We start from the raw sequence: 26,569 nt of genomic DNA on the forward strand, positions 1-26,569 counted from the left end.
TGAGTCAGAAAACAAGCTGCCCCCTATTTCAATAGTTGTCCACTCTTGGTACAGCACCTTCATTTATGTACACCACAGTTGTTAACATCTTATCAATAATCAGTCTTCCAGAGTTGGCAGAATCTTGATATGGTCAAGGTCAATCTTGAAAATTCAAACACAAAGTGCTTTAAAATATCTTTTCAGCATTTTGTTATTATAAAAGAAACAGCTCATTATCATACTTTTCTTCTTTCTCTGAAACTATATTATTGTATTCTAGAGTACAGTTTTAACACAGAACTTTATAAGATCAATTTAAATAATCTGAATTTTTTTTTCTTTCCTACTTTTGTAGCTTATTATTAACCATTTTTCTTTAAAACTATCCAAAAGATTCATATCTTATATGTTTCATATAAATCCGAGCATACTTCAATAGTGGGATAGCATGTAGCCAGAAATATCTCATGTGCTTTAAGGCAGCAATGAAGAAGTTAATTCATAGCTGCATTTATGAGTTTTATTTATTTTGACCTGTGGTAAAAAGATTTATCTTTCAATTACTAAACTATTTTTCCCAAGTGTCAAGAAGTCATACTAGTATAAAATAGATTAATGTAGCTATAAAAGTAGTTTTTGTTTAAGTAAAGTTTGGAATTAAAAATGGGGTAAGTTACAAATTAGACTTAATCATTCGAACAGTCAGATGGAACAGTGAAAGAATGTGGGGGGATGAGGAGAGAGATAGAGATTGATTTCGAGCTCGGTCAAGCTCACCTTTTTTTTTTTTTTTAACATTCTGGCATACTAATATTTAGATGAGCTGGACAACCAGAACACCGATCCGTTTTCCCTTAAAGATTTAAATGATCATGATTTTTAAAGTCTTCTTGGGTACATCAGTAGTATTATTTAAAAGCCATGCGGTAGTGTGTGAAATAAGAGTATTTTTCAAACAAACACGACCTTTTCTGTTTCTTGTACGGCTTTCTCTACCCAGCCAGAAAACCCAGACAAGTTTATTTACACACACACCCGCACATGCACACACACACACACACACCCACACGCAGAGTGAGAGAAGGAGGGGGAGAGTGGCGGAAACGCCCTCTTTCCATCCCTTCCAAACAATTATCTCCGCGAGTAAAAGAAAATAATCAACAGCCCTCTGAGCTGGGCGGCCGAGCCGGAGAGCCAGGCGCGAGGAGGAAGGGCGAGCAGCAGGCGAGCCGGGAAACGTGGCTCCTCCGGCGAGGAGAGGATTTGTGAAGGGGAGCGCCGGCCCGCGTGCGCCTCCGGCTCCCCGTGCAATTTGCAGCCAATCATCAGTAGGTGTCCGCGTCCCCGCGTCCTGCTCACCTCGGCGCCGACCGCCCCCGCCCCGCCCCCGCCCCCAGCCTCCGCCGCCTCCCCCGCCTTTCTCTCCCGTCCCCTCCCCCAGCAGCCGCACTCGGGCACACACACAAACAGAGAGAGAGAGACGGGGGGAGACGGAGAGAGGAGAGAGGAGAGAGAGAGAGGGGAGAGAGAGGGGGAGAGAGAGGAGAGACTCCCCGGCTCCCTCCCTCCCGCGCACACAGCGACTGGAGACGGACGGAGAGCAACGCGCTGGGAGAGGAGACCACCGAGAACACCCCGCGCTCTCACACATACACTCACACTCGGCTCCTTCCTCTCCCCCCCACCTCCTCCTCCTTCCACCCCCTCCACTAACACCATCTCCTCCTCCTTCTCTCTGCAACAAGAAAAAAAAAAAAGCCATTTACAGGTATTTTTTTTTTTGATCCGCATATTTATTTATCCCCCCCTCCCCAACAGTTTGTTTACAAGTATTAAAGTTGTAATTGGGAGCTGCCAAGACACATCTGGATTTGTGTTTCTTTGTGTTAGGGGGTGATGTGCAACTAATTAAAGGCAGACTGGCAGCGTCTGCAAATTCTAAGGCTCCCCAAATAAAAAGAGACTGGTAAGTGATTGTTCTTTCTCTTTCTCTGGCTTTTTGCTCTTAAATGTTTGCTGTCCGTTGGGATTGTAAAAGTAGATTATTAATGCTGGACTCCAGCGATGAAAGGCGTCGCTGTATTAATTTATTAATTAATCTGCACCCGCCCCTCCTCCTGAATGTTAAATATGACCTTTGATCTCTGTGTCTCTGGTAGACCAGACATACAATATTAGGCATGTACAGTCACATTGTTTAAAGGCAAAACAGGATCATGAAGTATGATGTCTAATTTATCTTTGGAATAGGACTATAGTTATTTGTGTGTGTTTTATTTTGTTTTTTAAAGAAAATCCAAACAATAGCTGTGGCTTAGGTACCTTTTTCATGCTCCAGAGATGCATTGATTAAACAATAATGACCTGGATACTGGGCACAATCATTTTCTACAGTTTCTGGTGGCATTAAACCTTGAGGGAGGAAGGGGGAGGTGATGGTAATAAGGAAAGCTTCTGTTTGGAGACACCACTCTAATACTCCGAAAAAGGGACATTAAATTATTTCTTTATTTGGAACAAGGTCAAAAGACTAAAATGTTGAAATTTTTCCCTCCACTCAATGCGCTGGTAACTAATGCATGGTTGGCATAACTAGTTTTTACTGAGTAGCAGTTATTATGGTCTTGCAGTTACAATGTGATTCACAGAAACTGAAGCTATATGCATATTCTTGCTGTGTCTTCCCCCATCCCCTTCCCAGCATCAAGAATATTTAGCCAGGAGCATTTTGGGGGCACCCTTTGTATTGCCTTCAGACCTCTGAAGGGAGCAGTTTTCCCTAATGCGAAACCACAGAGGTGGTTCCTCAGTGATTAGGGACTTGCTGTGATTGAAAGATGCCTGCTAGCTTCTAATCCAGCCTGGGGTGAGGTTCCTTATCTTGATTTACTTTGCCTAATAGGGATTTGTTTACATAAACCTCTCTTTTTTAGGGCGCCTTCTCATCAGGACCTGAAGTTTTTGCACTTGGAGTTTGGGCATAAATGGCTCATTAATCTAATTAGAAGCATAATTGCTATAATTGATATCCATTTTGAACTGAATATTTGAGACTGAGACTGCTGGGCCCCCATTTGAAATTCCCTGAACTCCACATTCTAGACCAATATATAGGTTTCAGAAGATGTCACAAAAAGATATTCTGTCCCCCCCCCCAAAAAATCTGGAAACAAAGAAGCTGGTTTTTTAGGTTCATATACACTTTACATTTTTGCTTTACTTCTTAAAAGGCTCTGATGTATCTCTCCCTCTGTAATAAACAACTAAAATACCTCTGCCTAAGCATAATAATGCCCTGTAAGCAAAGAGATGAATACAAATACCCAGTTAATATTAAACTTTCCTCTTAAACAGAGCTAAAGAAAAAAAAAATCATCTTAATGACTATTTCTTCATGGAACACCTTAAATGATGTCCCCCTACTTTTACTCAATGTAAAAATCAGTGACTGTGAGAGAGCCTCCAAGTCCATGCTTTCCTCTTGTCTTGGGAAGAGGCTGGAGTCTCCATTAGGAATTATTGGGAATATTCTTAAAGTGACTACAGGCACTTGGTTTAAAACCTATGACATGGTTTGCATTATTAAAAAAAATTTTTTTAAAATCTAGTCCATCTTTCTTTTCTTTCTTTCTTTTAAACAAGTAGAACACCCCCTCCAAGCCCCACCACCAAATGGCCTGTACAATTGAGACCTGTCCTTGGTCCATTGAATTAAGACCCTAACAGAGCCAGCTGTGCTGGGATTCAAACTAATGACCGCAGACACAGAAGGACACTGTGGCAGCTGGTAGTTCTTTTTTCCCTGCCTCTTTAGTTCAGATTGTATGTGGGCAGTCTCTTAGCTCTCAGTTGTATTGTGTTTGCTTACAGTTTATACTCGGATGTATTGTAGACTTTCTCAGTACTTCATTTGCTAATTTCCTGTTCATTTTCCTCATAGGGCCATAGCTGTTTTCTACTTTAGAGCATTTGCATGCTCAGGCACCACTTGTTCACACATTTCATAGTGTTTAAATGCCCTCTGCTTATAGGTAGTATCGCCCTCCCACCCCTGATTTGCATGTCTTTAGCACTCCAATTGCCCTTTTCCCTCGGCATTTGTCACCCCCGTCTTTCCTCTTCCCTGGGTATCCTGGCTATTAATACATTTTCTCAGGAGGGTTATAAGAATAGGGGGGAGGAGCCGTGGTGTGCTCTGGGGAGGGAGGGAGCGGGGTTGGGAGCGTGGGGGAAGGATGGGAATGGGGGGGGGGGGTGTCACGTCTTGATGATTGTTATGCAAACGACCTGACGAAGAATGTGGGAGCTCTCTGTGTCTGCGGTGGGGTAGTGAGGGAGGCTGTTTATTTTTTCATCTTTTTCCTCGTGCAGCTCGTTGGAATGACTTTCTTTATTTTAGTTGTAACAGTTGGAGGATAATGCAAAGGAAGACGCTGCCTGGGAATTCACCGTCTGTGGAAATGCGCCCCAGAGAGGAATAAAGCAGTCCTCACCTTGCTCTCCCCACCCGGACCCACTTTCCCCTCCCGCCTCGGCCCCCACCCCAACATCACCATCACCCCCTTCCCTCCCCCCCACCTCCCCCCCTTTCCCACCCAGGTGTCGGACCAGACGGTCCCCACTTCCACCCTGCACCCCTTCTTCCCCCCTTGCACCATGAACACCAATGTCTGCGTGGAGCCCGGGCCGAGCCCGGAGGCCCCGGGCTTGCCCAAGGAAAGCCACCTGCCCGAGGGGTCCCTGAACAGCCTTGTGGATTACAACTCGGAGATGGAGCGCTACCGCTCCTTTGCCACCTCCTTCTACAAGACCAACGGGGGCGCCTTCCCGCAGGCGGCCAAGATCGCGCGCATCACCACCCCCATCTTCCCCAGCAGCGCCGCCGCCGCCGCGGCCGCCGCGCGCATCGGCATGTCCCCCTGGAACTGCGACAACGCGGCCACCGCCGCCGCCGCCACCGCCATGCTCTGGGGCAGCGGCGGGGGCGGGGGCGGCGGCGGCGGGGGCGGCGGCGGCGGCGGGGGCGGTGGCGGGGGCGGTGGGGGCGGCAGGAAATCCTCCGCCGCCGCCGCCTCCTCCTCCGCCTCCTCCTCGGCGATCCTCCCCGCCGGCGGCGGCGGTGGAGGCGGCAGCGGCGGCGGCGGCGGCGGCGGCGGTGGCGGCGGCAGGACCAGCATGCACCACCGAAACGACTCCCAGAGGCTGGGGAAAGCTGGCTGCCCGCCAGAGCCATCGTTGCAAATGGCAAATACTAATTTCCTCTCCACCTTATCCCCTGAACACTGCAGACCTTTGGCGGGGGAATGCATGAACAAGCTCAAATGCGGCGCTGCTGAAGCAGAGATAATGAATCTCCCCGAGCGCGTGGGGACTTTTTCCGCTATCCCGGCTTTAGGGGGCATCTCATTACCTCCAGGGGTCATCGTCATGACAGCCCTTCACTCCCCCGCAGCAGCCTCAGCAGCCGTCACAGACAGTGCGTTTCAAATTGCCAACCTGGCAGACTGCCCGCAGAACCATTCCTCCTCCTCCTCGTCCTCCTCAGGGGGAGCTGGCGGAGCCAACCCGGCCAAGAAGAAGAGGAAAAGGTGTGGGGTCTGCGTGCCCTGCAAGAGGCTCATCAACTGTGGCGTCTGCAGCAGTTGCAGGAACCGCAAAACGGGACACCAGATCTGCAAATTTAGGAAATGTGAAGAGCTAAAGAAAAAACCTGGCACTTCGCTAGAGGTCAGAGGAGATGATTTCTTGTTTCCCAGTCTCCCCCCTTCCCTCCTCACTCCCCTCTCCTCCCCCCTCCAGGGCTTCTTGTCTGGCTTCAAGATGCAGTACCCTTTTCCTGAAGCTTCATTCAGGTTGTAAGATACAGTTGGTGGTGGTTTGTGGAGGGCACGGCCTCTCCTCGCCTCCTCCCCACCTGCACTTCGCCTGGAACCGCCCTCCAGATGCGGGAGGGCGCACCTCTTTTTTTTTTTTTTTAAAGCTAAAGGAGGAAAACTAATGTAATTGGTTTGAAAAATCAGAAGTTTCACATTCAATATGGTCAGAAATTTCCCTCGGTGGTTTATAATGCCCCCGTCCCCCTTATTATTATTTTTAAAAGCATCTATGCCCAAAGGGTCGGATACATCACATTCTGTATACTTATACTGGGCAAGAGAGACCTATTAGTGACCCAGTTGTAACTGTGAGGACACAGTTTGTGGCACACAAGTCTACATACCCTTTTACACTCACGCTCACACACACACACACACACACACACACACACACAGAGTGATCATTGAAACTAACATGCATGAATTCAAAAGGGGATTTTCTATACTCTTCTAATTTTTTTGTCCTTACCATGACAAAATTTTTCTGTTTTCCTTTTATTTTCTGCATAGTTGGTATTTTTTGAGAAAGGGGAAATAGTAGAGAAAACTGAACACCACTTGCAGTTTTTTTAAGGAGAGATGACAATTTGTAGCAGGTGAGATGGTAGTTTTATTGAAGAATTATTTTATTTACATAGTTTAGAAACTAAGGATTCTTAAAACTCAGTTACAAAAAATATAAACTTGGGGTTCTGTGTTTAACAAACCACTCTGTGGTTACAAAATCGTTCTATACATCAAGCACTGTTGTGGTTGATACACTATATGGTCAATGGCAGTTTCTTTTTTCTGTGTGTGCTTTTAACAATGTACAGATTATCACTAAAGTACTTGTTAAATTAGGCTTTCAGTTATGTTAAACAAAAAGATTGATGTGTTTGGTGGAAATTTCATACAGTGACCTGATCACAACAAAAGGGGAAAAATGGAAAATCAGAAGTAAATGATTTTGGTGATATACTTAGTAATGAAATATGGACTGATAATCATATTTAGCCTCTTGATATAATGTACAGAGTAGATGGCCATATGCTCATATATAGGTGGTGGATTTAGCATTAGGGAATATTCTATGGGCTGGACTGTAGGCTGACAGTGGTTCTCACAAGTTCTCATCAGAGGGAAACCTGCATATTCTTTTTAAAAATTGTGAACAGTGCTTAAAGAAGTTTTCTCCAAGAAGGACTGGCCTTTGAAAGGAGAAGAGTTAAAGATCTTTGCAGGTTTGAACATAAATGAGATACAGATTTTTTTAAGTTTTATTAATATAAATCAAAGCAAATAGCACTTTATAATTCTCCTCAAACAAATATTATGTTGATATCATCATCGATTATGATCAATTCCATCAAAATATTGTGTTTATTCCTCCTTATAAGAGAACCCATGTCTGCTGAGAGTTTGACTTTATTTTAGGGTGGTTTATTACATTCCTTTTGGAAACTCTTCTTAAGCAAAGATAATAGCAATCATAAAGGCATGTTTTCTTAGGCATGTGTTTTCTTAAGTGGCAAAAATTTGTTTTTAGCTTTGAATGATCTTCTCTGGATTAATTTACTATAACTTCTAAGACCTATGGGAAATTAAAATTCAGTTCATACTTAAATCTTCTGTTAATGTTTAGTTGATGAGCACTACCTGGCTTTAATTTTTTTACCCTTGAACTATAGCATCTAGAATTATAGGTTTGCTGTAGTTAAGTGGACTTCATCTTTAACTAGACCTATGTACTGCCTGCACCCCGATTCTGATTTATTGTATGTAGTAGGTAGGACCGTTGAATAATTCTGATTTATTTAGTAAGCAACCTCTCTGAACAAGTTTAATGTGAATATCAGTAGGTTTTCTGCAAAAGTTTCTATGCTGGTTTATTAGTCTAGAACTTCATAAGTTTCTTTTTCTTCCTTTTGATAGTTTTCCCAAAAACTTCTTGTGATCTTTAAGTTCCTTAGGATTTTTTTTTTTAATCACAAAATTCCATAGTATTACTTTTTCTTCTTTTTAAAAATTTGCATGCAAAAAGTTCTATTGATCTTCAGCAAGTGGGATGTAGATGAGAGGGGAAACATATTTCTCTCTTTGTAGAGCTCTCTGAAGATGTTCTCCTAACTATATACCGTTTCCTACCAGAGAATTGTTCTTGGTTCAAGGCTAAGATTATTAGTGGAATGCAATTTGGCAGAAAGAAAGAAAAAAAAAATTAATTGGCTAAGATTCTATCTAGGTCATTTTTAAAAGGAGAGGCTGCATGATTGCCTTAAGCACATGTGTAAGCACACAGTTATGGTTGGAGGAAGCCAGCTGGACGCATGTCAGAGTGACAGGGTTTACATGACTCAACCAGAGCTGAAACAGTGGTTGCAGGATGGTGCAAAGTCCCCCTGCTGACCTGCCTCCCTCTCTAATTTGGTTTCTGTAACTTATCATCATCTGTGGAGATGTTTTAGATGTCAGATAGACTCCGGAGCTGAGGATAGTAATTTGGAGATTCATTATGGATATTACACCTGTGGATTTCAGGTGTAAGTTCAGTAGCTAATATTTATTGGCTTTAAATTAATATCTGGATTATAGTCATTGCTGATACCAGTATTTATCACTTCAAGCCCCACGTGCTCTTCTTTCCTTTGACTTATTCTCATGCCAAGTTCTGGAGGCATAATCAGATTTTCAGGGTGAGTAAACTGAAATTAAGACAGACTCACATGGGTGTGTTGGGCCTCTTGCCCACATTTTTTTACAGCCTCCCCTCTGGCATTCCTTTTAAAATCGCTTTACTTATTTCCACATTTGCCTGATAAGTCTCATGTGAAGAACATCTTAATTCCTTAAAAATATATTTACAAAATCACTGCTTTATAGTATTTCATATGATAAAAATGCACATAAAATAAATTTAGCTTTTTGGTGTTATTGTGTACTGTATAGTTGCATATAACACTATTCATTTAACCAGTCGCTGTACTAAAAAATTATCACTGATTATTCAAAGCAGTCATGCTGTATGCCCCTGTGTGACAAAACTTATCTTAAAAACTTGTATCCTAAATGGTTAATATTAAGTTCTCAAATATTTTAAGAAATTATCATATATCATGATATGTCCTATGATAGACCTTTGTCTCATACAAAAGTATTCTCATACAAAGGTGTTCCTTTAGTTTTTATATTCATAGCAGTTACATTTCTTATACTAAGATCTAACTCTTCAAAATCTCTCTACCTAATCTTCCTCGAGGGAGAAAGTCATCCCATGGGCCACCCCGGCTTCTCTTAGCCCCAGAACGTTGTTCAGGTGACGTGATTGATCTCTGTGGGACAGCATTAGAGACCACACAGATCTGGTTTCTCTCCCATTAGCTGATTTATGGAATTACGTTAGTCAGCGGTGCCTCAGGAGTGTTCCCTGCCCCCACTCCCGGCCCCGAGGAGGGACTTGGGCCTGTTAGAGTGAAGAGGCGGAGAAACTGGAAAGTCAGGAGAAAGACAGTCTTTTTTTCCTCTCTTCTCTTTTCTCTATTTTCAAAATTTATCTGCCGAATGTACAGGCCCTAAATTATTTTCCACAAGTTAGGTCAAGCTCCTGAGGGGTCTGGTGGAAAACATCCAGGTATTGTCCTGCTCTTGATAACTGGATTTAGAAGAGTCTTTTAAAGGAGGATGTTAAGTTCTCAGAGCCCCAACCACACAAATGGCAATTGTGAGTCTGGACAGAGCGTTGACTGCAGTTGGTGCAGGAAGGTGACACATGCTCCCCAAAGAAATGCGTTTGTTCAGTTCAGTCCAGTTCAGTCGCTCAGTCGTGTCCGACTCTTTGAGACCCCATGAACCGCCACACGCCAGGCCTGTAGACACACACGTAAAATAGTTGTGTCACTCAGATTCAGAATCTGAATGGTCAAATAGTGAAACCGGTCACCAATTAAACATGTCATATAAATTCTTAAAGTTGGTGACTAAAAAAAAACTACAGGTAAAATATGAATGTTTCATATCTTAAATTGTGATATATAGCAGTTTATCATTTTATATCATAATTCAAAAATGGGTTTTCAGATTGAAGAGTCAGAACCATGCCAGTATAAAAACAAATTTTTTTTCAATTGGAAAATGTAAATATATAACTATTAAAAGGAAAGAGGAAATATTTCAATAAATTCAAACAAAATGATGATATACTAACACTGGAATGTAGTATAGAAACAACATAGAGAAAAGGTCCAGAATTCCATAAATGTTAAGAAAAAAGCACAGAAAAGTTCAGCTTTGGCTGAAGTCAGAAAATAGGTTTGTAGTCAAGGCAGCAAAGTGTTATACAAGTCCAATGAGATTCTCTTTCCATCACTAGATTTAGTACAAGGTAGCCAAAGTTGTTTTTAAAAGAATCACACATTTTAAAATAATTCCTAAATGAAAATAATTCCCTTTCCTATCCAAACATCATGTAAATTCTAAGCAATCTTTTGCATGGCAATTAGGAATAGTAAAGTGAAAAAAATTAAAAGCATTTGTAAATTATCCTATAAGAATGTTTGAAACTCAGTCATCACCATCACCAAGCAGAATTTTTAAAAAATCAGAAGCCAATAAGAACAAAAACAAACTTTAGACTTTAATCATATAAAACTATTTGAGTATTTTAAACAAGAATGGAAAGTGTATCCAGTGATGAGGTAGATAAATTTACTTGATTTTTAAACTTTTTAATGAATTGGTTACTGAAGCATTGTTGCATATTTTTGTTAGTCAGCTGTTTTCCTGGGTGAATAGTTAAGACTTTTGCACAGTTCAGACTTACAGATTGATGAATACAAGACAATTTATAAAATAGTTTGTAAGACTGAAAATTGAAAGATGTGTCAAAAGTGATGGGCGTTTCATCCATATTTGCTCTAGAGTACACAGCTGGAGATTGAAGATCTATGTTGGGTTGACTGTGAAGACGCTGGTAGAATATTCCTTCTGGATATAAACATAAAACATTGCTGGAGTTTTTCCCAGGAATAGGTTGTAGTGTGTCTTTAAAAAAACTCTTCTGAAGTAGTTGGTGCTCCTAGAACTTACTGTTCAATCTGAGTTGGTCAGATTGGTCTTATATTAGTTTACTTTTACTAGAAAGTAATTCAGTTTTTATTTTTGCTTTGGAAAAACATAACAAAATGTCCTGTTATCAAAACTTTTCACAAGCATGGATATGTTCAGTTTCTTATGTTTATTTTTATTCAAATTATACAAAATATTTAAAATAAATTCATTCATCATATAAAAATCACTACTTAATAGGTTAAATTCAAGATTTATTGAAAGGCCCATGTAAATATGCAAGTTGGAGAAAGGACTACTTCTCGTTTAGTTTTCCTCTTATTTTTAGATTAGTTTTTAAAAAGTAATGATGAGCCCAAAGTAATGGTAAAGTCATTTTATAAGTGTGATTTTTCATTCACTGATTAGAATGTCAGATGATCCTGGCTGGGCAAGTAGAGCACTTTAGAAAAAGTCTTTTTTTTTTTTTTTTACAAAACTTGTTTTCAAGAAAGTACTTTTTTGGTGGAATTGGTATAAGTTGTGAGGATTTGTGCATATATAATTTAATTTCTTTATTTGTCCTGCAGTGCTTCTCTTCATTCTTAACATACTTTTTTCATTGAGCATTTATGCTATTATCCTTAGCAGTTTCAAATTATTGGAGGAGGGGCACATGGGTGGTTTTATCCTTCAGTCACATCTTGTTCCATCACATGCAAACACCTGTCCTGAAATTGAATTATTCTGCAGGGTAATCGAAAAGCCTCCCTCCATCCGGCATCATACGCTTTCTGTTGTTTATTGAGTTATGTTGCACCATACTTCAGATGCGACAGCCATTTAATAATGTTGAAGGCTTAGCTCTGCAGGGGCCAAGAGGATCCCAGCAGGCTTGTTAAGTTCTACTGTAAAACATTAGGAAAAATATTTTTTCCTCTGTGAAACTTTAGGGCTTTCTCTTAATTTATTTCAAGAACAGGAGAATCCAGAGCCAGATATGAGAGTGAGCCTGTGAAATCTCTGTTTCTGTTTTTTGATAGTTTACCTTTTTATTTCATGGTATGTTTCTTACTCAAAAGACAGTGGCAAAGCAAACAACTGCTTTTTCAGAAAACTAATGACTAAAGATGAATTTCTTTGGCTGATATAAAACCAAATATAAATTCTATTTAGAAAATGTGCTACTAGTTTCTTGACTTTTCATTTCTTTTATAATTAAACTTGTATTTGGGCCACGTGGCCACATTTAGATGATAGGTGGTGGGAGGAGCTACCAGTTTCAGGTAACTTACCAGTGGAACAATGTTAGCTCCATCAGCATAACTTCTCTGAACATTCCCTCAACTGTGAAATGGACTTAACAACATCAACCTTCATTACAACTCTTTGATACTGTATGTAGGTTCATATTCTCTGCATCCTGAAAGATGCTATATGATTTCTCATTCCTAATTTAAAGTCATCAATAAAAAGTAGAGAAGATGATTATATTTACAGATAATTCTGTACACCAGAAAGTTATTTGTAGTTATCAGGAATTAAAACCTAGATAGATTATTTTGTGGTTTTGTTTTCTGAATATTTGTTGTAATCATACAGTTCACCAAAGCTCTGGCTTGATTTCACTTGGAAAGGGATAAACCTGATAAACAAGTTTCCCTTGTTCTTGTACCTGTATTGTCAAAAGCCTGGGAAATCTGCACAGGCTACCTAGTGACCTTTGTCACCATGGTGAGCCAGTTTAGATAATTTAGTGCTCTTCCTCCTTCCTCACCAAAGGCACACTACTACCATTAATTTCTATATCTTTTAATAAGATTTTTTTTTGTGTGTGTGTGTGTGTGAGTGTGTTTCATTTTACCAACTCAGTACCTTTGTTTAGTTATTTCTTTATTTGGGCAGACACAGGGAGTTGTTCTAAATGTGCATTAGTGGGTTTAGGAAAATCATTGTAATAAATGGTGGAATGCTTATTACAAATTCTGATTGGAGAATATATTTAACAAATACTGAAAAATTGTAGAATTACTCTTGTTTCAGAAGATATGGGTGTGTGTGTATGTATGTGTGTAAGTGTAGGAAATTAAAGAGGTAGATGAAAATTCTGTGATTAAAATATGAACTGACTGTGCAGAGCTTTTTCTCTTATTAAGAAGAGAGCATTTATGAAATGATGAAAGTGAGCAATAATAGAAAAGGCTGGTGGTTTTCTGGGAGAAAATAATGTTAAGTCCTAAAATATTTGAAGTACTAACCAAGAAAGCTTTAAAAACAAGGGAGAAAGGAATATGCAAGCAGGCTGCAATGCACTATCTAGAAGGAGTTTTGTAAAGACAGGATATGGATGTCTGCTTTGCTTCAGCAGTTATAGAAGTTTTGCCGAGAATGGAAACTATAAAGAGGGGGAGATAATGTTTTCATACTTGACTTAGTGCATTTGGTTTGGAAGTCAGAGCTAAGTCTCAAGTTCAGTGGAGTGGCAGCTGACTCAGAGACAAGGAAAAACAGATTGTGTTTTAGATGATGTTATTATATTTACTTATGCCTTTGAAACATTTGGTAGAATAATTTCAGAGTGTAAGTAAAAGAAGACATCCAAGATGGGTGGAAAATGGGATCCTATCTGGGTCTCATTTTCATCTAAATTCATGTTTCAGAGGACATCCTGGAGCAAATGAACAAAAGTGTCAAACTATCAGGGAAACTGGGTTGAAAGTGCTGTTTCTTTATCAAGGACTTAAAAAAAAAAAACAACGAAAAAACCCCCCAAAACCTCTGAATGATTGCTTGTATCAAAAGGATAGAGATCAGGATGAGAGGAGAAAGGGATAAATTTATAGATCAGGAAGCGTCATGGGCATTTCTGTATAGTTCAGCAAATCTGGCAAATTCCAGAGAAGATACATTTTCTCCAAAACTTTATAGAGTGAAAGGAGATGAAATGAATTTTTCAAAGAATAAATAGACTCTATAAGTTTAATTGTGTGGAAATGATGATTTATGAGTGACGGTGAATCGGTGGCAGAAAAATAACTGCTGGGGGAAGACTTCTCTATGGTAAATGTCTTATTTATAGCTTAAATGAGATCAGAGTTAGTTTTAATGGAGTCAAGAACAAGTAAAAGAGATAAAATTCTCAGTTCTACGTAGATGGATGCGAAGTGAGATGTAGAATCTTCTAACAAACCCTTAATACGTTGTATGCTCTAATTTTCATTCCTGAAAAGCAAAACAGAGAACACCAGCCTTTAAAATTCCAAAGGGTATAAATATTGGATCTTCTGCATAAGGCTGATATCTACCTATTGTTAAAGGTGTTATGATGTGGAGTGGTTTTCAGTTTTCCTCATGTGATGCTCTTCACATGTATCTGTTATTTGTATGGCTTGAACTTGTAGATAACACATTGGTGGTATATGAGACCAATGTGTTGGCTTATGGCCAGGATTTTTAGAAAGTAGGATAGATTAGAGTGGAGGAGAAAATATATGAGTGCATCACATGTAGTAAGAACACATATTGTTAAATTTCTGTTTTAATTATGTATGTACACATAAATGTGTGTGCATGTTCTAGGCTGCTGTGTGAAATGTATTTCTAACTTGGTTGCGGTAAAAAAAAATTTGAAAAACATGAATTTAGTGACAGCAACAACTCTAATGAACAGATATGTAGTGAGGAAAGAAATTATATTTGTAAATGGAATGATGTTAACAAGATAAAGAGTAAATTTAAATGTGTGTCTATAAGTAGTGTGTCTTCTCTCAGGCAGGTCTGTACATATGAGGTAGATTTCTGAATTCATGGTGTATACTTAACATATGGTAAGCCTTTGATAAGTTCCATTCAAAGTATCTTTAGGAAGGATGAGATTGTTGGATGTCCAACTTGATGGACATGAGTTTGAGCAAGCTCTGGGAATTGGTGATGGACAGGGAAGCCTGGCATGCTACAGTCCGTGGGGTCACAGAGTCCCGACTTGACTGAGTGACTGAACTGAAGTGAGGAACTATTATTTTCTAAGATTTGTAAGCAAGCGCTGTGAAGCACATATACACGTATATACACCTTGGCTTAAAGAACTCAAACTTTTCTTTATTTCTAATTACCTTCTTAAAATACCCATGTAACTCCATAACTCTACATCTTACTGTTTCATCTAAGACACTTAGCTTCCTGATTACATTCTTTATTCTCAGTCCACAAAATGGACACATTTCAATGATATGATTGTAATTTTAGAAAACTCTGAATGCAATCTCACACCTATTTAAAAGCCTTGGAATTCCTCCATTCATCCTTGGCTTAGTTCTTCCCAGATCTAGATAAGAAACGCATACTGCAGTTGTGATTTCTGCTTAGCTACTTCATGTGGTTATGTGGTATATAGTATTGTTTTCTATTAGTACTCCAGAATTTTTCAAGGAATAAGAAAAGAAAAGAAATACTTGCCTTGAATATTTGAACACAGTGAGAATCTACATTATGACTTGTTATTTCAAGTGTATTTTATAGAGTATTGGAAACCTTTGTATGACCTGAATAAGGGAAAGGGCCATGTTGAAAGGAAGAAGTACACGAAGGAAGTAAAGAAGGGAGGGAGGGAGGCAGGCAAACTGTAGAGTTACAGATTAAAGGGACCTAAGAAAGGAGCATTCTGGCAGAAAGGACTGTCATTTCAAGGTCATCTTCTTGAATCTGGTTTAAACAAGAAATTAGTAGAAATGGTTAATGCCTCAAACTTTTTTCAAAGATGCCACGAGTTTGGATTAGATTCACTAGAAGCACTCAGCATCATTTCTTTTCATTTACCTTAGTGGAAAAATTAGTTTCCTGTAAACTGACTAGATTTTTTTTTTTCCTTCTAATTTCTCTTTAAGAGTAACTTGTTCAAGTCTGCAGTTGGAGACATTGAAATGACAGGATGGGAAAACCAATGCTCAAATTGATGATGGAGTTTAGGGAGATAGAGGCCATTCAACATCTATAAACAACTAACTGTTCAAATTATCAGGGTAATTTTTAAGTGGTAATTCAGAGAACTTCCTGGAAAATACAGAATTGCACATATAGAAAAGTCTCCAGAAAATTGATGAAAGAATATTAATTATGTCTTATGAATCTTATGCCTGAAAGAGATTAGGCATGTTAATTTACTCTGCTAGTTAGTTAACTATGCAATTGTGACTATGTTTGCATGAAGATGGAGCATAAGTGATACACATAGAAAAAGAAGTAGTACATGGAAATTCCCTGAGGAGAAATTTGACTTAAGGACTTGCTCAGTACAAGATATGCTGATACCCTGTTAGTAGAGGATGCTTAAGAGTGTGTGTCCTCTTAGTGATGGAGATTAACTAAAATGCATTTCCAAAGAGGTAACATATAATCAATTGATTAAATTATAATTGTTGACTATGTACCTCTTACTTTTATTATTTAAAGAGAAAATTAAGGAAAGAAACCAGAAAGTCAAAGTGATTGTGAAATTTAAATATCTGATTTAATGTCAACTGCAGTTATTAAAAAAACCTTTTTTTAAAAAAGAAAAACTCCAAAAGCAACATGTAATTCTCAGAAGTTTAGTTTTAACCAAGTACATTTTTTTTTAATGATAACATCTAATGACTGTGAAGTGTTTGCCTAAATTCCCTAAATTTGCCATTTCCCTAAATGTTTGCCATTTTCCCTAAATTCCTCCAAGTAATTAATGGACATAAAACCTGCTTTGATTTCTAGGCTGGATCTATCTCAGGAATTGGGTTTTTGTCATAGAAGATTCTGGACCAAGTGACGTTAAGTGGCTACATTCAAAACACTACAGAACTTAATCCAAGCAGAAATCTCTATTAAACTTCTTTTTGGATTTTATGTAATATAGAAAAAATAAGAGAGAGGAACTATAATTTGAATTCTTTACAGAGATTAGGTGTAACTGTTGTGTATTACTTGAATGTAAGTTAGAGGCTGTCCAAATCATAACTTTTGAATTTTAAAAATCACCTCTTAATTTTTTAAGTGACCGCCCATTTCTTCACATTTCACATGAATATTCCTTCTTTTCAGTATGAGGAGACAGTTAACTGTCTGCTTTAAAAAAAAAAAACAAAATTTTAAAAAATTGCCCAACAACTTGATCAAGAAGAGAATATTGGTGGTTTTTCAATAACTAATTAGCAGTGATCTCACCTAAAGGTATTGTTGCAGTCAACAGTAATCAGTAGAGTGATTTTGAGGGCAGACAGAATCATTTAACTTGTGGCTTTGCCATATATATGAATTCATATATTCATATGTATATTCAGATTCATTTATTATATATCCATATCTATTTGGATATATATTTTTCATAAAGATGTGTCATTCTTGACAATATTGATTTTGTTAACCTAATTTTCACTTTTTAAATATCAATTTTACTTTTCATTTCCTTTTGTACTTCCTGCTATACGTAAGTGAAAAATAGTATCTAAAATAAATTTTCAAAAACATCTTTTAAATTTTTGGATTGTTGAAAATATTGGCTCTTTCTGCTTATCCTGATATCATCCTATTATATTTTATTTTTATAAATCCAAGGATATTTTAATCACTAAACTACCTGTGTGTAATACAATAATTTACTTATTATTGGAAGGATGTGGTTTGAAGTGTTTTTATTAAAAGTAATTGAAATATGATCTTTTACAGATTTAATCAAGACGCTTGCCTGAAGTAGTTACATTAGCTACTAGCACCAAAAGTGCATGCATTTTTGGCCACTTGTAGGCCAGTTTGAATCTTGGTCTCAAACTGTTACTGTTCTTCCTGCCAGCCCACTCCTTTCCCATACACACATCTCCCTTTGGACAGTTGTCTTTCTTACTGGTTTAGCTACCAGGTTGATTTGATTTAGCACTTTTCCAACCTAGTATACAATCTCATCTTTGCATTTACAAAAGTTAGCTAAGTGTAAAGTCATACCACTGCAGTGGTGATGGGGAAGGTGGTGGTGGTCTTGTAGAAGGAGGAAAAAGGAAGAACCCTCCCATTTGCCAGGCATAGGGAGTAGCAGGAGCAAGAGACCACGCAGACTCAATACTAATGAAAAAGCCATCTCTGGGTCCCACCATTAATCCGAGAAATTCTAGCCACAGATGTCAGCTTGGAAACCAGAAATGTGGAATGCTCCGTATAGTCGTGATTAAGACCTCCAAAAATTTGGTCATAAAAGTTATGCAGTTACTTATTTGGTGCTCTTCTCCCTTTTAAAGAGGGGTCTAATATTCCAGTTAGTGGCGTTTGATAGGTGTTGTTAATTTATATCCGGATCATGGCCAAAATAAGGTGTGAGTATACCAAAGATTTATATAGCTATAAGTGAATCTGAATTATAAGAAAAATTAATCTGATAGATATCACATACATTTTATAACAGGAGAAAAAGAGAAAGTAAGGAAGGTGTACTTTAAAAAATGGAAACATTATATACTTATATTAATCCATATATCTTAAAACATTGGAATTATTGAAATATTGGTATTATTATTAAAATATAAAGTTGCTTTTATTACAATAACAGTGAACTACTGGACTTTGAGCCTATCATTTATCATAAATTACTTGTTCTCTCAAACTAACTGACCTATGCTATACTTGTGCTTGCTAGTAATTCTACTACAGTTGCTGGATTATGATTTTTAAAATATGCTATTTATAAATAGGATATAGAATAATATTTTTGCTTAAAACATTTGAAAGTCTCTAACATTTACTAGGTATAATTTTAGATCATATTTACTAATCATCCAAATTTGTAATCATGTGCATGTGTTTTCACATTCACAATATTGTACAGTGTATATAAAACAATTTTCCATTTCTCCAATTAGGTTTTGAAATTTTGTCAGCGCAAAAATTAAGAATCTATATAATTTGATATTTTAGCATTCTCTGTGAATCAAATCAGAAAAAGTAGTGGTTTTTCTTTTTTTTTTTTTTACCATCAGGATTTCTTTTCCTTTTGTTCATCCACAACACTCCAAAGTTTGTTTCATATGAAGCCAAAACAAAATATAATCAAATATCTAAAGGCAAACAATAAGCCTTAGTATTCTTTATCATATTTATTTATGTATTTCCTATTGCAAAATTTCAGTGATTCATTAAGCTTTTCAAGTTCTATTGCATAGAGATAAATCAAATGCAGTAAGAGGTTCTGGTTTCAAGGACTTAGATGCTCAGTTTAGTAAACTTATAGTAGGGCTTCTCACAGTGAAAACGACACTTTGAAAGAGTTTAGAAGAGGCTGTGTTGGCTAACTGCAGTTCGAAATTGCTTTGTTTTTGGGTGGCAAAATCATACTTCCCATTATTATATAGGGATCAGAAAATGATTGGATGATTTATGCTTTTTCAATTAATAACAAATGGGGAAATAGGAAATTTTTGATGAATATAAGAGTAATGGTACCTCAAAATACTGACTTCAGCTTAGAATGTATTGTATTAAAGCCATCCTGTTTCACAGTAAAGTGTTGAAAGCCTGGGTGAACCACTGAGTCTTTGGATCAGAAACTGCATGAATACATCTTGGAAAGATATATTTAACTTTAGTTATAGAATTTACTAATGTCTTAATTATATTTCAGTTTATATCTTTCATGCATTCTGAAGCAAATTTCAACATCGAGTTGTCTTTTATATGGTCTGAAAACTTGTGTCTAGCTTTATTAAAAATGATTAGTTTTGTTTGGCGTCCTGAATACTGCAAATTTTACATATGTATCTGGCTAGACATGAATAGCCAATCCCATATAAACTCATATGTATGAAGATACAGATATTCAATTTCAGCATTTAGGAGATGAGTTTTTATTAGACTGAACATATTTTAAACAAGAGTATGTAGATGTGTGGGGCTTCCCAGGTGGCGCTAGTGGTAAAGAACCCACCTCTCAATGCAGGTAGATGCCAGAGACAAGGGTTCAATCCCTGGGTGGGGAAGATCCCCTGGAGGAGGGCATGGCAACCCACTTCAGTATTCCTGCCTGGAGAATCCCATGAACAGAGGAGCCTGGCAAGCTACAGTCCATGGGGTCGCAAGGAGTCAGACACGCCTGAAGCGACCTCACACTTGCTTGTGCGTAGATGTGCCCAACCTAAAGATGCCATAGTTCACGTGACTGCCTCGCAAGCACCAAAAGAGAAAATTATGCTCACATTCTTAAGGTAGCAGATTTGGGGATGTCTATTGGTTTCTAGGTCATTTAATAATTTCTTCATTGCTGATTTAATGAGAATCAAACTGAAAAACATTTCTGCCAGAGACATATTGATAATTTTTTGTATTCAGTTTTTTAAAAGAAGTAAATGTAAAACGTACTTAGGCATGGATTACAGTTATCTTATTCAGCAATTTGCTTTTTAAAGTTATTTAGGAGGAGAACAGAAGGCATTTCTTTTTTCTTAATTTTCATGGTGATTAGTGATGAGCATCTTTTTTTTAAATTAATTCATTTATTTTAATTGGAGGCTAATTACTTTACAATATTGTGGTGGTTTTTGCCATACATTGACATGAATCCGCCATGGGTGTACATGTGTTCCCCATCCTGAACGCCCTCCCACCTCCCTCCCTATCCCATCTCTCTGGGTCATCCCAGTGCACCAGCCCTGAGCGCCCTGTCTCATGCATCAAACCTGGACTGGCGATCCACTTCACATATGATAATATACATGTTTCAACGCTACCCTCTCAAATCATCCCACTCTCGCCTTCTCCCACAAAGTCCACAAGACTGTTCTTTACATCTGTGTCTCTTTTGCTGTCTCGCATATAGGGTCATCGTTACCATCGTTCTGGTCTGGCACGTGTAGGGATGAATTCCCCAGACATACTTCACAGCAGTCCCGGAAGGAGAGCCAGGGGCTGTAGGGCTCTCTCCAGGCCGCCTGGGAGCAAGGCTGCTGTTTGTCAGTGTTGGCACCTGCGTGAGCTATGAAGGCTGCTTTAAACAATGCTGATCAATTCAATTCTGTTCTTTACCTCCTTGCTCCCTTCTCTTACTGGGGAATCTGGCTTCTCTGTTACTCCCAATATGGGCTAATGATTTCCTGCAAGCATCACTGAGATCCAGAAAGTCACTGTAATCTCATCAACAGTGTGACTCCCCAACTGGGACTCTTGAATTTATATAACCCAATGGTAGCTGGTCAGGGTGCTTAATCCCCCACATTGCTGTGCTGAGTCCCCCAGTCATTTAAAATAGAAGTCCTCTTATAAAGATGACCTCATTATGGCCCCAAATTAGGACAGACTTCATCAGAACCCATAGTTAAACCAAATATTTTACCTGTGAAAGCAGTTTACTACCGCTTCCTGGCTGAAAAAATTTCAGCCCAGGCCTTAAGGAATTTTCCAATGATCTCAGTGAAGACTGAGTAGGAGGCTGGATGTACATCCAGTCTTTTTGCATGACCTGTGGTACGCTGAAGAGTTTTGTTACCTTTTTTAACCCTGAAATAAAACAGAGAAGCCTCACCTCGAGTTTCTGGTTAATGCCTTGAAGATTATTCCAATTAATGCACCTGTGGTTTTCCTAAATTTTCTCAAACATTTTAGGTGATTTCCCAACTAATCATTTTTAGGGTTCAACCTCAAAGATTTTAATATAAAGGAGAAATAATTTTTAAAAGAAGCATCTCTGCTTACTTTCTCCCTTCCTCTTTAGCAATGAATTGTTTGTTTTGGAGATACATACCAGTCTCAAAATTGTATACATACTAACATATACACATCAGTGTGCAGCCTTGTGACAGGTAATGATAGTAAAGAAAACTATCTCTCTGCTTTTCTCATAGTTGCCTGTCAGGCAGGAATGCGTGCATGCTCAGTCGTGTCCAACTCTTTGAGACCCTATGGACTGTAACCCTCCAGGCTCCTCTGTCCATGAAATTTTCCAAACAAGAATACTGGAGTGAGTTGCCATTTCTTACTCCAGGGGATCCTCCTGACCCAGGGATAGACCCACCTCTCTTGAGTCTCCTGTGTTGGCAGGCAGATTCTTTATCACTGTGCCACCTGGAAAGCCCTTCTCACATTTGCATTATCTAATTTTTAGTGCTAACAAGCATTGAGAAGTGATTATCTTTTTCTTTACAACCATGACCTTTGATTGCAGGTGGCATTTTATACAGCTTGCTTTTTCTAAATATTGCAAATAAAGTTGAGTGGTGGAGAGGGGCACAGGAAGAGCCAAGAGTTGGAAGAGAGATTTAAAAATGAAACTAAGGCATAAGGAGTTCATCTTATTTAAAAAATGTGCTCCATATATATTTCTTCTGTTTATCTTCATAAACATATATGTTTATCACGATACAAGATATATAAGTATATACTTAGAGTCTTGTTTCCAGTTGGCATCTGAGAGCAAGTTGGCATCTCTATGTCGTATACTGTACACATAAATGTGAATATATATGAATATATATGCACATGTTTATTTTTCATATGTGATTCTGCAATGCATGGATATGCTTGGATCTAACTTATCTTGTTAAAAATGACTACATTTATATAAGTATGCATACTTATATAAAATGTATTCTTAGTTGGCATCGGGCAGCAAGTTAGCATCTGGTGTAAACTAAGTTTTCATTTACTGCTTATATATGTGTGTTGTAAATTATGAATATTAGGATGAATGAATATATTACGTTTTCTTATAATTTCATAAGTTCCTTTAATAATGATTAAATATGTGTCATGAGCATGTATAATTACATTTATCATTTAAAAGGTAAGTGTGCAAAGTAGTAACGGGTTTTTTTCCTCAGCCAAGTCAAATGATGGGATCCAGGTATGCATAGTGAACTGGAAAGAGGAAGACATATTAAACTATGAGGAGTAAGGATTACAATATTAATAAGTACTATTTTTATGAGAATAATAGACCTTTAAAAAATTCATCTATTTTAATTGGAGGCTAATTACTTTACAGTACTGTAGTGGTTTTTGCCATACATTGACATGAATCAGCCACTGGTGCACATGTGTTCCCCATTCTGAACCCCCCTCCCACCTCCCTCCCCATCCCATCCCTCTGGGTCATCCCAGTGCACCAGCCCTGAACGCCCTGTCTCATGCATCCAACCTGGACTGGGGATTCATTTCACATATGATAATATACATGTTTCAATGCTGTTCTCTCAGATCATCCCACCCTTGCCCTCTCCCACAGAGTCCAAAAGACTGTTCTATACATCTGTGTCTCTTTTGCTGTCTCGCATATAGTGTCATCATTACTATCTTTCTAAATTCCATATATATGCGTTAGTATACTGTGTTGGTGTTTTTCTTTCTGACTTACTTCATTCTGTATAATAGGCTCCAGTTTCATCCACCTTATTAGAACTGATTCAATTGTATTCTTTTTAATGGCTGAGTAATATTCCATTGTGTATAGGTACCATAGCTTTCTTATCCATTCGTCTGCTGATGGACATCTAGGTTGCTTCCATGTCCTGGCTATTCTAAACAGTGCTGTGATGAACACTGGGGTACACGTGTCTCTTTCAGATCTGGTTTCCTCGATGGGTATGCCCAGGAGTGGGATTGCTGGGTCATATGGCAGTTCTGTTTCCAGTTTTTTAAGGAATCTCCACACTGTTCTCCATAGTGGCTGTACTAGTTTGCATTCCCACCAACAGCGTGAGAGGGCTCCCTTTTCTCCACCCCTGGACCTTTTTGTTTGTGCTTTTACAAAATACTTCACAAGCTAAAATATTTTTTGTATACTTATATGCAAATTTGAATTAGATAGTGTTAGTTTGTTCTTAACACATTCATTGTGAAGTATATGCTGTTGACTATGAGCACAGTTTTTAAAATCCTTTTTAGTGCAGATAGCCAGCATGGTTATTTTATTCATTTAAATTTCACTTGAATCTTAATCAATTAATAACAGTTTAATTTTTGGATGACATTTCTATGGTAGGATTGTGTCAACCTAATAAGTCATGTATGAAAAAGTAATTAAAAGCTAACCTCTATTAAAGAGTATTTGTAGTAGAATTTTTATATATTTTCTGAAAATTCAGGTGCTGTTAACACTGTCTTAAGTTGTGTTTATGAGGAGTGTGTGTGTATGAGTGCATTCTTTTATACCTCTTAGATATTTTGGTAATATTCAACTTTCCAATTTATATACTTATTCATCTTGAGCAGCTATCTTACAGGCTCCATAGGTTTGTTGGATGGGTCTAAGGAAAAAAAGTTTTTTATTTGCCCCATATCAAGATTTACTCTTAGCTAGTTGTTCCTCATGTACCTTCAACGTATACTCAGGTGATTCTGTTTTATAAAGAAGAGTATGGAATGATGACCTACTATAATGTTAATATATAAAGAAAAATTTGACAGCTTAACTACTGCTTATCTTGCAAAATCCCCATAGTAACTGTAAACTTCTTGTTAAAAGAATTGCTCATATGTTTAGTGTTGCCTGTTATTCCATTGGAAAACTATAGTATTTTTCTGGTGCAAAAAGATCCTTTTGCTCTATTGAGTATCATTGGTTAGTTGTAAGTTGTTTTGTGTATATTACATTAATTTGTTGCAAATGCAGACATTTTAAAATAGAGGTATATTTTTCAGTATAGCTCATATTAGATTATATATAGGAGTGTTTAACATTAGTATTTAAATATAGAAGTAATATGGATGTTACATTTGTTGTTGTCCTGTCATAAAAGAAATTCTCCAGAATGAAGAAATTACTTCACTAAATTTGAAACATCAGCCTTACATAGGCTGCGTATGTAGCAGATACAGATTTTAAGTACACTTGCTGGCTGATCTTACTACTATTGGTTAGTAGTTTGTACATTCCCCTTTCTTCTGATTGCCATCTGTGTTTTAAGCTGTGGTTTTTCTAATTTTTAGATCAGTGTGCTTTAATCATTATATTTAGTAAATTAGCATTAAATTCAATATTCTAATTTTTGTAATATTCTAAGATTAAACATTTATTTTTTTATTAAGTGTTGAAATATGCAAGTCATTATTTGTGTATGGCTGACTAGAAATATTGCTGAAGTGTAAAGGAGAAAATCTAATTTTATATTGGCATAGAAAGAAAGCTTAACTTGTTTTCTTGCTCTTTTTTTATAGAGAACACCTGTTCCCAGCGCTGAAGCATTCCGATGGTTCTTTTAAAGCAGTAGTATATCTTATTTTCAAGGCATTTGGAAGTGAAGGGCAAACTAATGTCTTGTTTTAAGAAACTGCTTAGTCCACCACTGAAGAAAATATCCAGATATTATTTTCATTTTATGTATAGGGGTTTCTTCAAAAAAAAAAAAAAGGGAAAGAAAAGAAAAAAGACATATAAAAATAATCTGGGAGCTTGGGGAATTGGCCAGTCTATTTACTTTCAATACACTGATTCTTTCTTTGATGTAATTTAGCTATCCTAGTGAAGTTGTTGTCTATTTTGAAAGTGGCTGTAAAAAATAAGTTTGGGTAAACCCCTGCTGTAAAATCATGTATCTTTGCAAAGTACATATCTATACTTCATTTTCAAATATATGTGTTTCAGTACTGTAAACTGTACAGATAGCAGCTTGTATTTTGTGTGTTTAGACACAAGAAGACAATCATGTCTGAGCATCTATGGAGATTAACAGTTTGTTCACAACACTCTGGTTCTGCGAGTTAAATCTGGAGCAATAAATTTTAGCTTTAAATATTTTTTTGCCAGTTGTTTCTAGGAGCAGCAACGGCAGTGGCGTGTTTTGCCATGCATCTTTCCGTAGAGACTTGATGCCAAGTTTTACAAGACTAAAAGATGGTGATGCATCCAGCAGTTACCTTCAGTTGTATTGTTCTAAGAGGGGAAGATGTTAGGAGAGTTTCAATTAATCTTTTGAGCACTATATTAGAGTAGTGGTTATGCACTTGCATTGCTTACAAACGAACTGTACAGAAGGGTATACCTCCCAAATCCTTAGTGTAGTTGACTTGTCTTGGGTGGCACTGTAAGACGGAGTACTCAGCGTAGTTGAAACATGCAGAATCTGTTGTTTAACTTTTCTTTTTCTTTCTTTAAACAGTGTTTTCTAGGATACAGGCTAGAGTATCATATCTTAGGGGAGAAATTCATGATTGACTTCCCCCCCACCCCAAGCTCAGCATGGGCTTTTTTTGTTTGTATGTATCTTTTTGTTTGCCTATTTTTCTGCTTCTTTTTTCATAGAAAAAAATAAACACTTAATAAAACATATCCAATTGTTTAAATTCCATGTGTGATATTAAAAGTGTAGTTTTGTTTTTAAAATTTGATTACATTAAGGCCTCCTGCCTCGAGACATGGCTGGGTACATTTTTAAGTTCAAAAGAGTGAAACACATTCATGGAAGTGAGGCTGTTAAATCTCTTTTGATCTTCCTTTCTCACAGCCTCCCAGTTAAACCCGTGGCCTTCTCCTCGGCCCTCCATGAAATGTTCCATGGTTCCCATTCCCATTCTCGTCACCATCACCAGATGCTTCCGTTCCTGAGAAGGCAGGGCCACAGTCTGTGGAATTCCATAAATGCAAACAGCCCCCAAACAAAAGGAGCTAATGTTTCATAGGACCTGAGCTACCTTTTCTCATAATGTTTGGTTTTCTTCTGCAGTCAGTGTTCTTTAGGCTGGCCCATTAGGAC

General features: G+C 37.9%; 1 protein-coding gene and 1 long non-coding RNA gene across 5 annotated transcripts in view; one reads left to right on the top strand and one right to left on the bottom strand.

Moving 5' to 3' along the window:
* The window catches only part of LOC139030237 (uncharacterized), a 297,763-nt gene extending 292,109 nt beyond the window's left edge, over positions 1 to 5,654 (bottom strand). For both annotated transcript variants that reach the window (XR_011482535.1, XR_011482534.1), the window contains exon 1: positions 5,393 to 5,654. This is a non-coding gene — a long non-coding RNA (uncharacterized lncRNA). The remainder of the gene's footprint in view (positions 1 to 5,392) is intronic.
* Positions 1,385 to 26,159, top strand: CXXC4 (CXXC finger protein 4). 3 transcript variants are annotated; one of them, XM_070452264.1, is made up of 5 exons: positions 1,385 to 1,750; positions 1,873 to 1,948; positions 4,382 to 5,709; positions 6,369 to 6,454; positions 25,035 to 26,159. In XM_070452264.1, exons 3-4 carry the CDS (start codon positions 4,639 to 4,641, stop codon positions 6,429 to 6,431), a joined length of 1,134 nt encoding a protein of 377 aa, XP_070308365.1. In that variant the 5' UTR covers positions 1,385 to 1,750; positions 1,873 to 1,948; positions 4,382 to 4,638; the 3' UTR covers positions 6,432 to 6,454; positions 25,035 to 26,159. The 3 variants fall into 3 exon arrangements, with proteins under 3 accessions (XP_070308365.1, XP_070308366.1, XP_070308367.1); XM_070452265.1 differs by lacking the exon at positions 1,873 to 1,948; XM_070452266.1 differs by lacking the exon at positions 6,369 to 6,454 and having other exon boundaries at positions 1,388 to 1,750.
* Positions 26,160 to 26,569: the final 410 nt, after the last annotated feature.

The sequence above is a fragment of the Odocoileus virginianus genome, chromosome 21 (genome assembly GCF_023699985.2).
Source record: "Odocoileus virginianus isolate 20LAN1187 ecotype Illinois chromosome 21, Ovbor_1.2, whole genome shotgun sequence".
NCBI classification, from domain to species: Eukaryota; Metazoa; Chordata; class Mammalia; order Artiodactyla; family Cervidae; genus Odocoileus; species Odocoileus virginianus.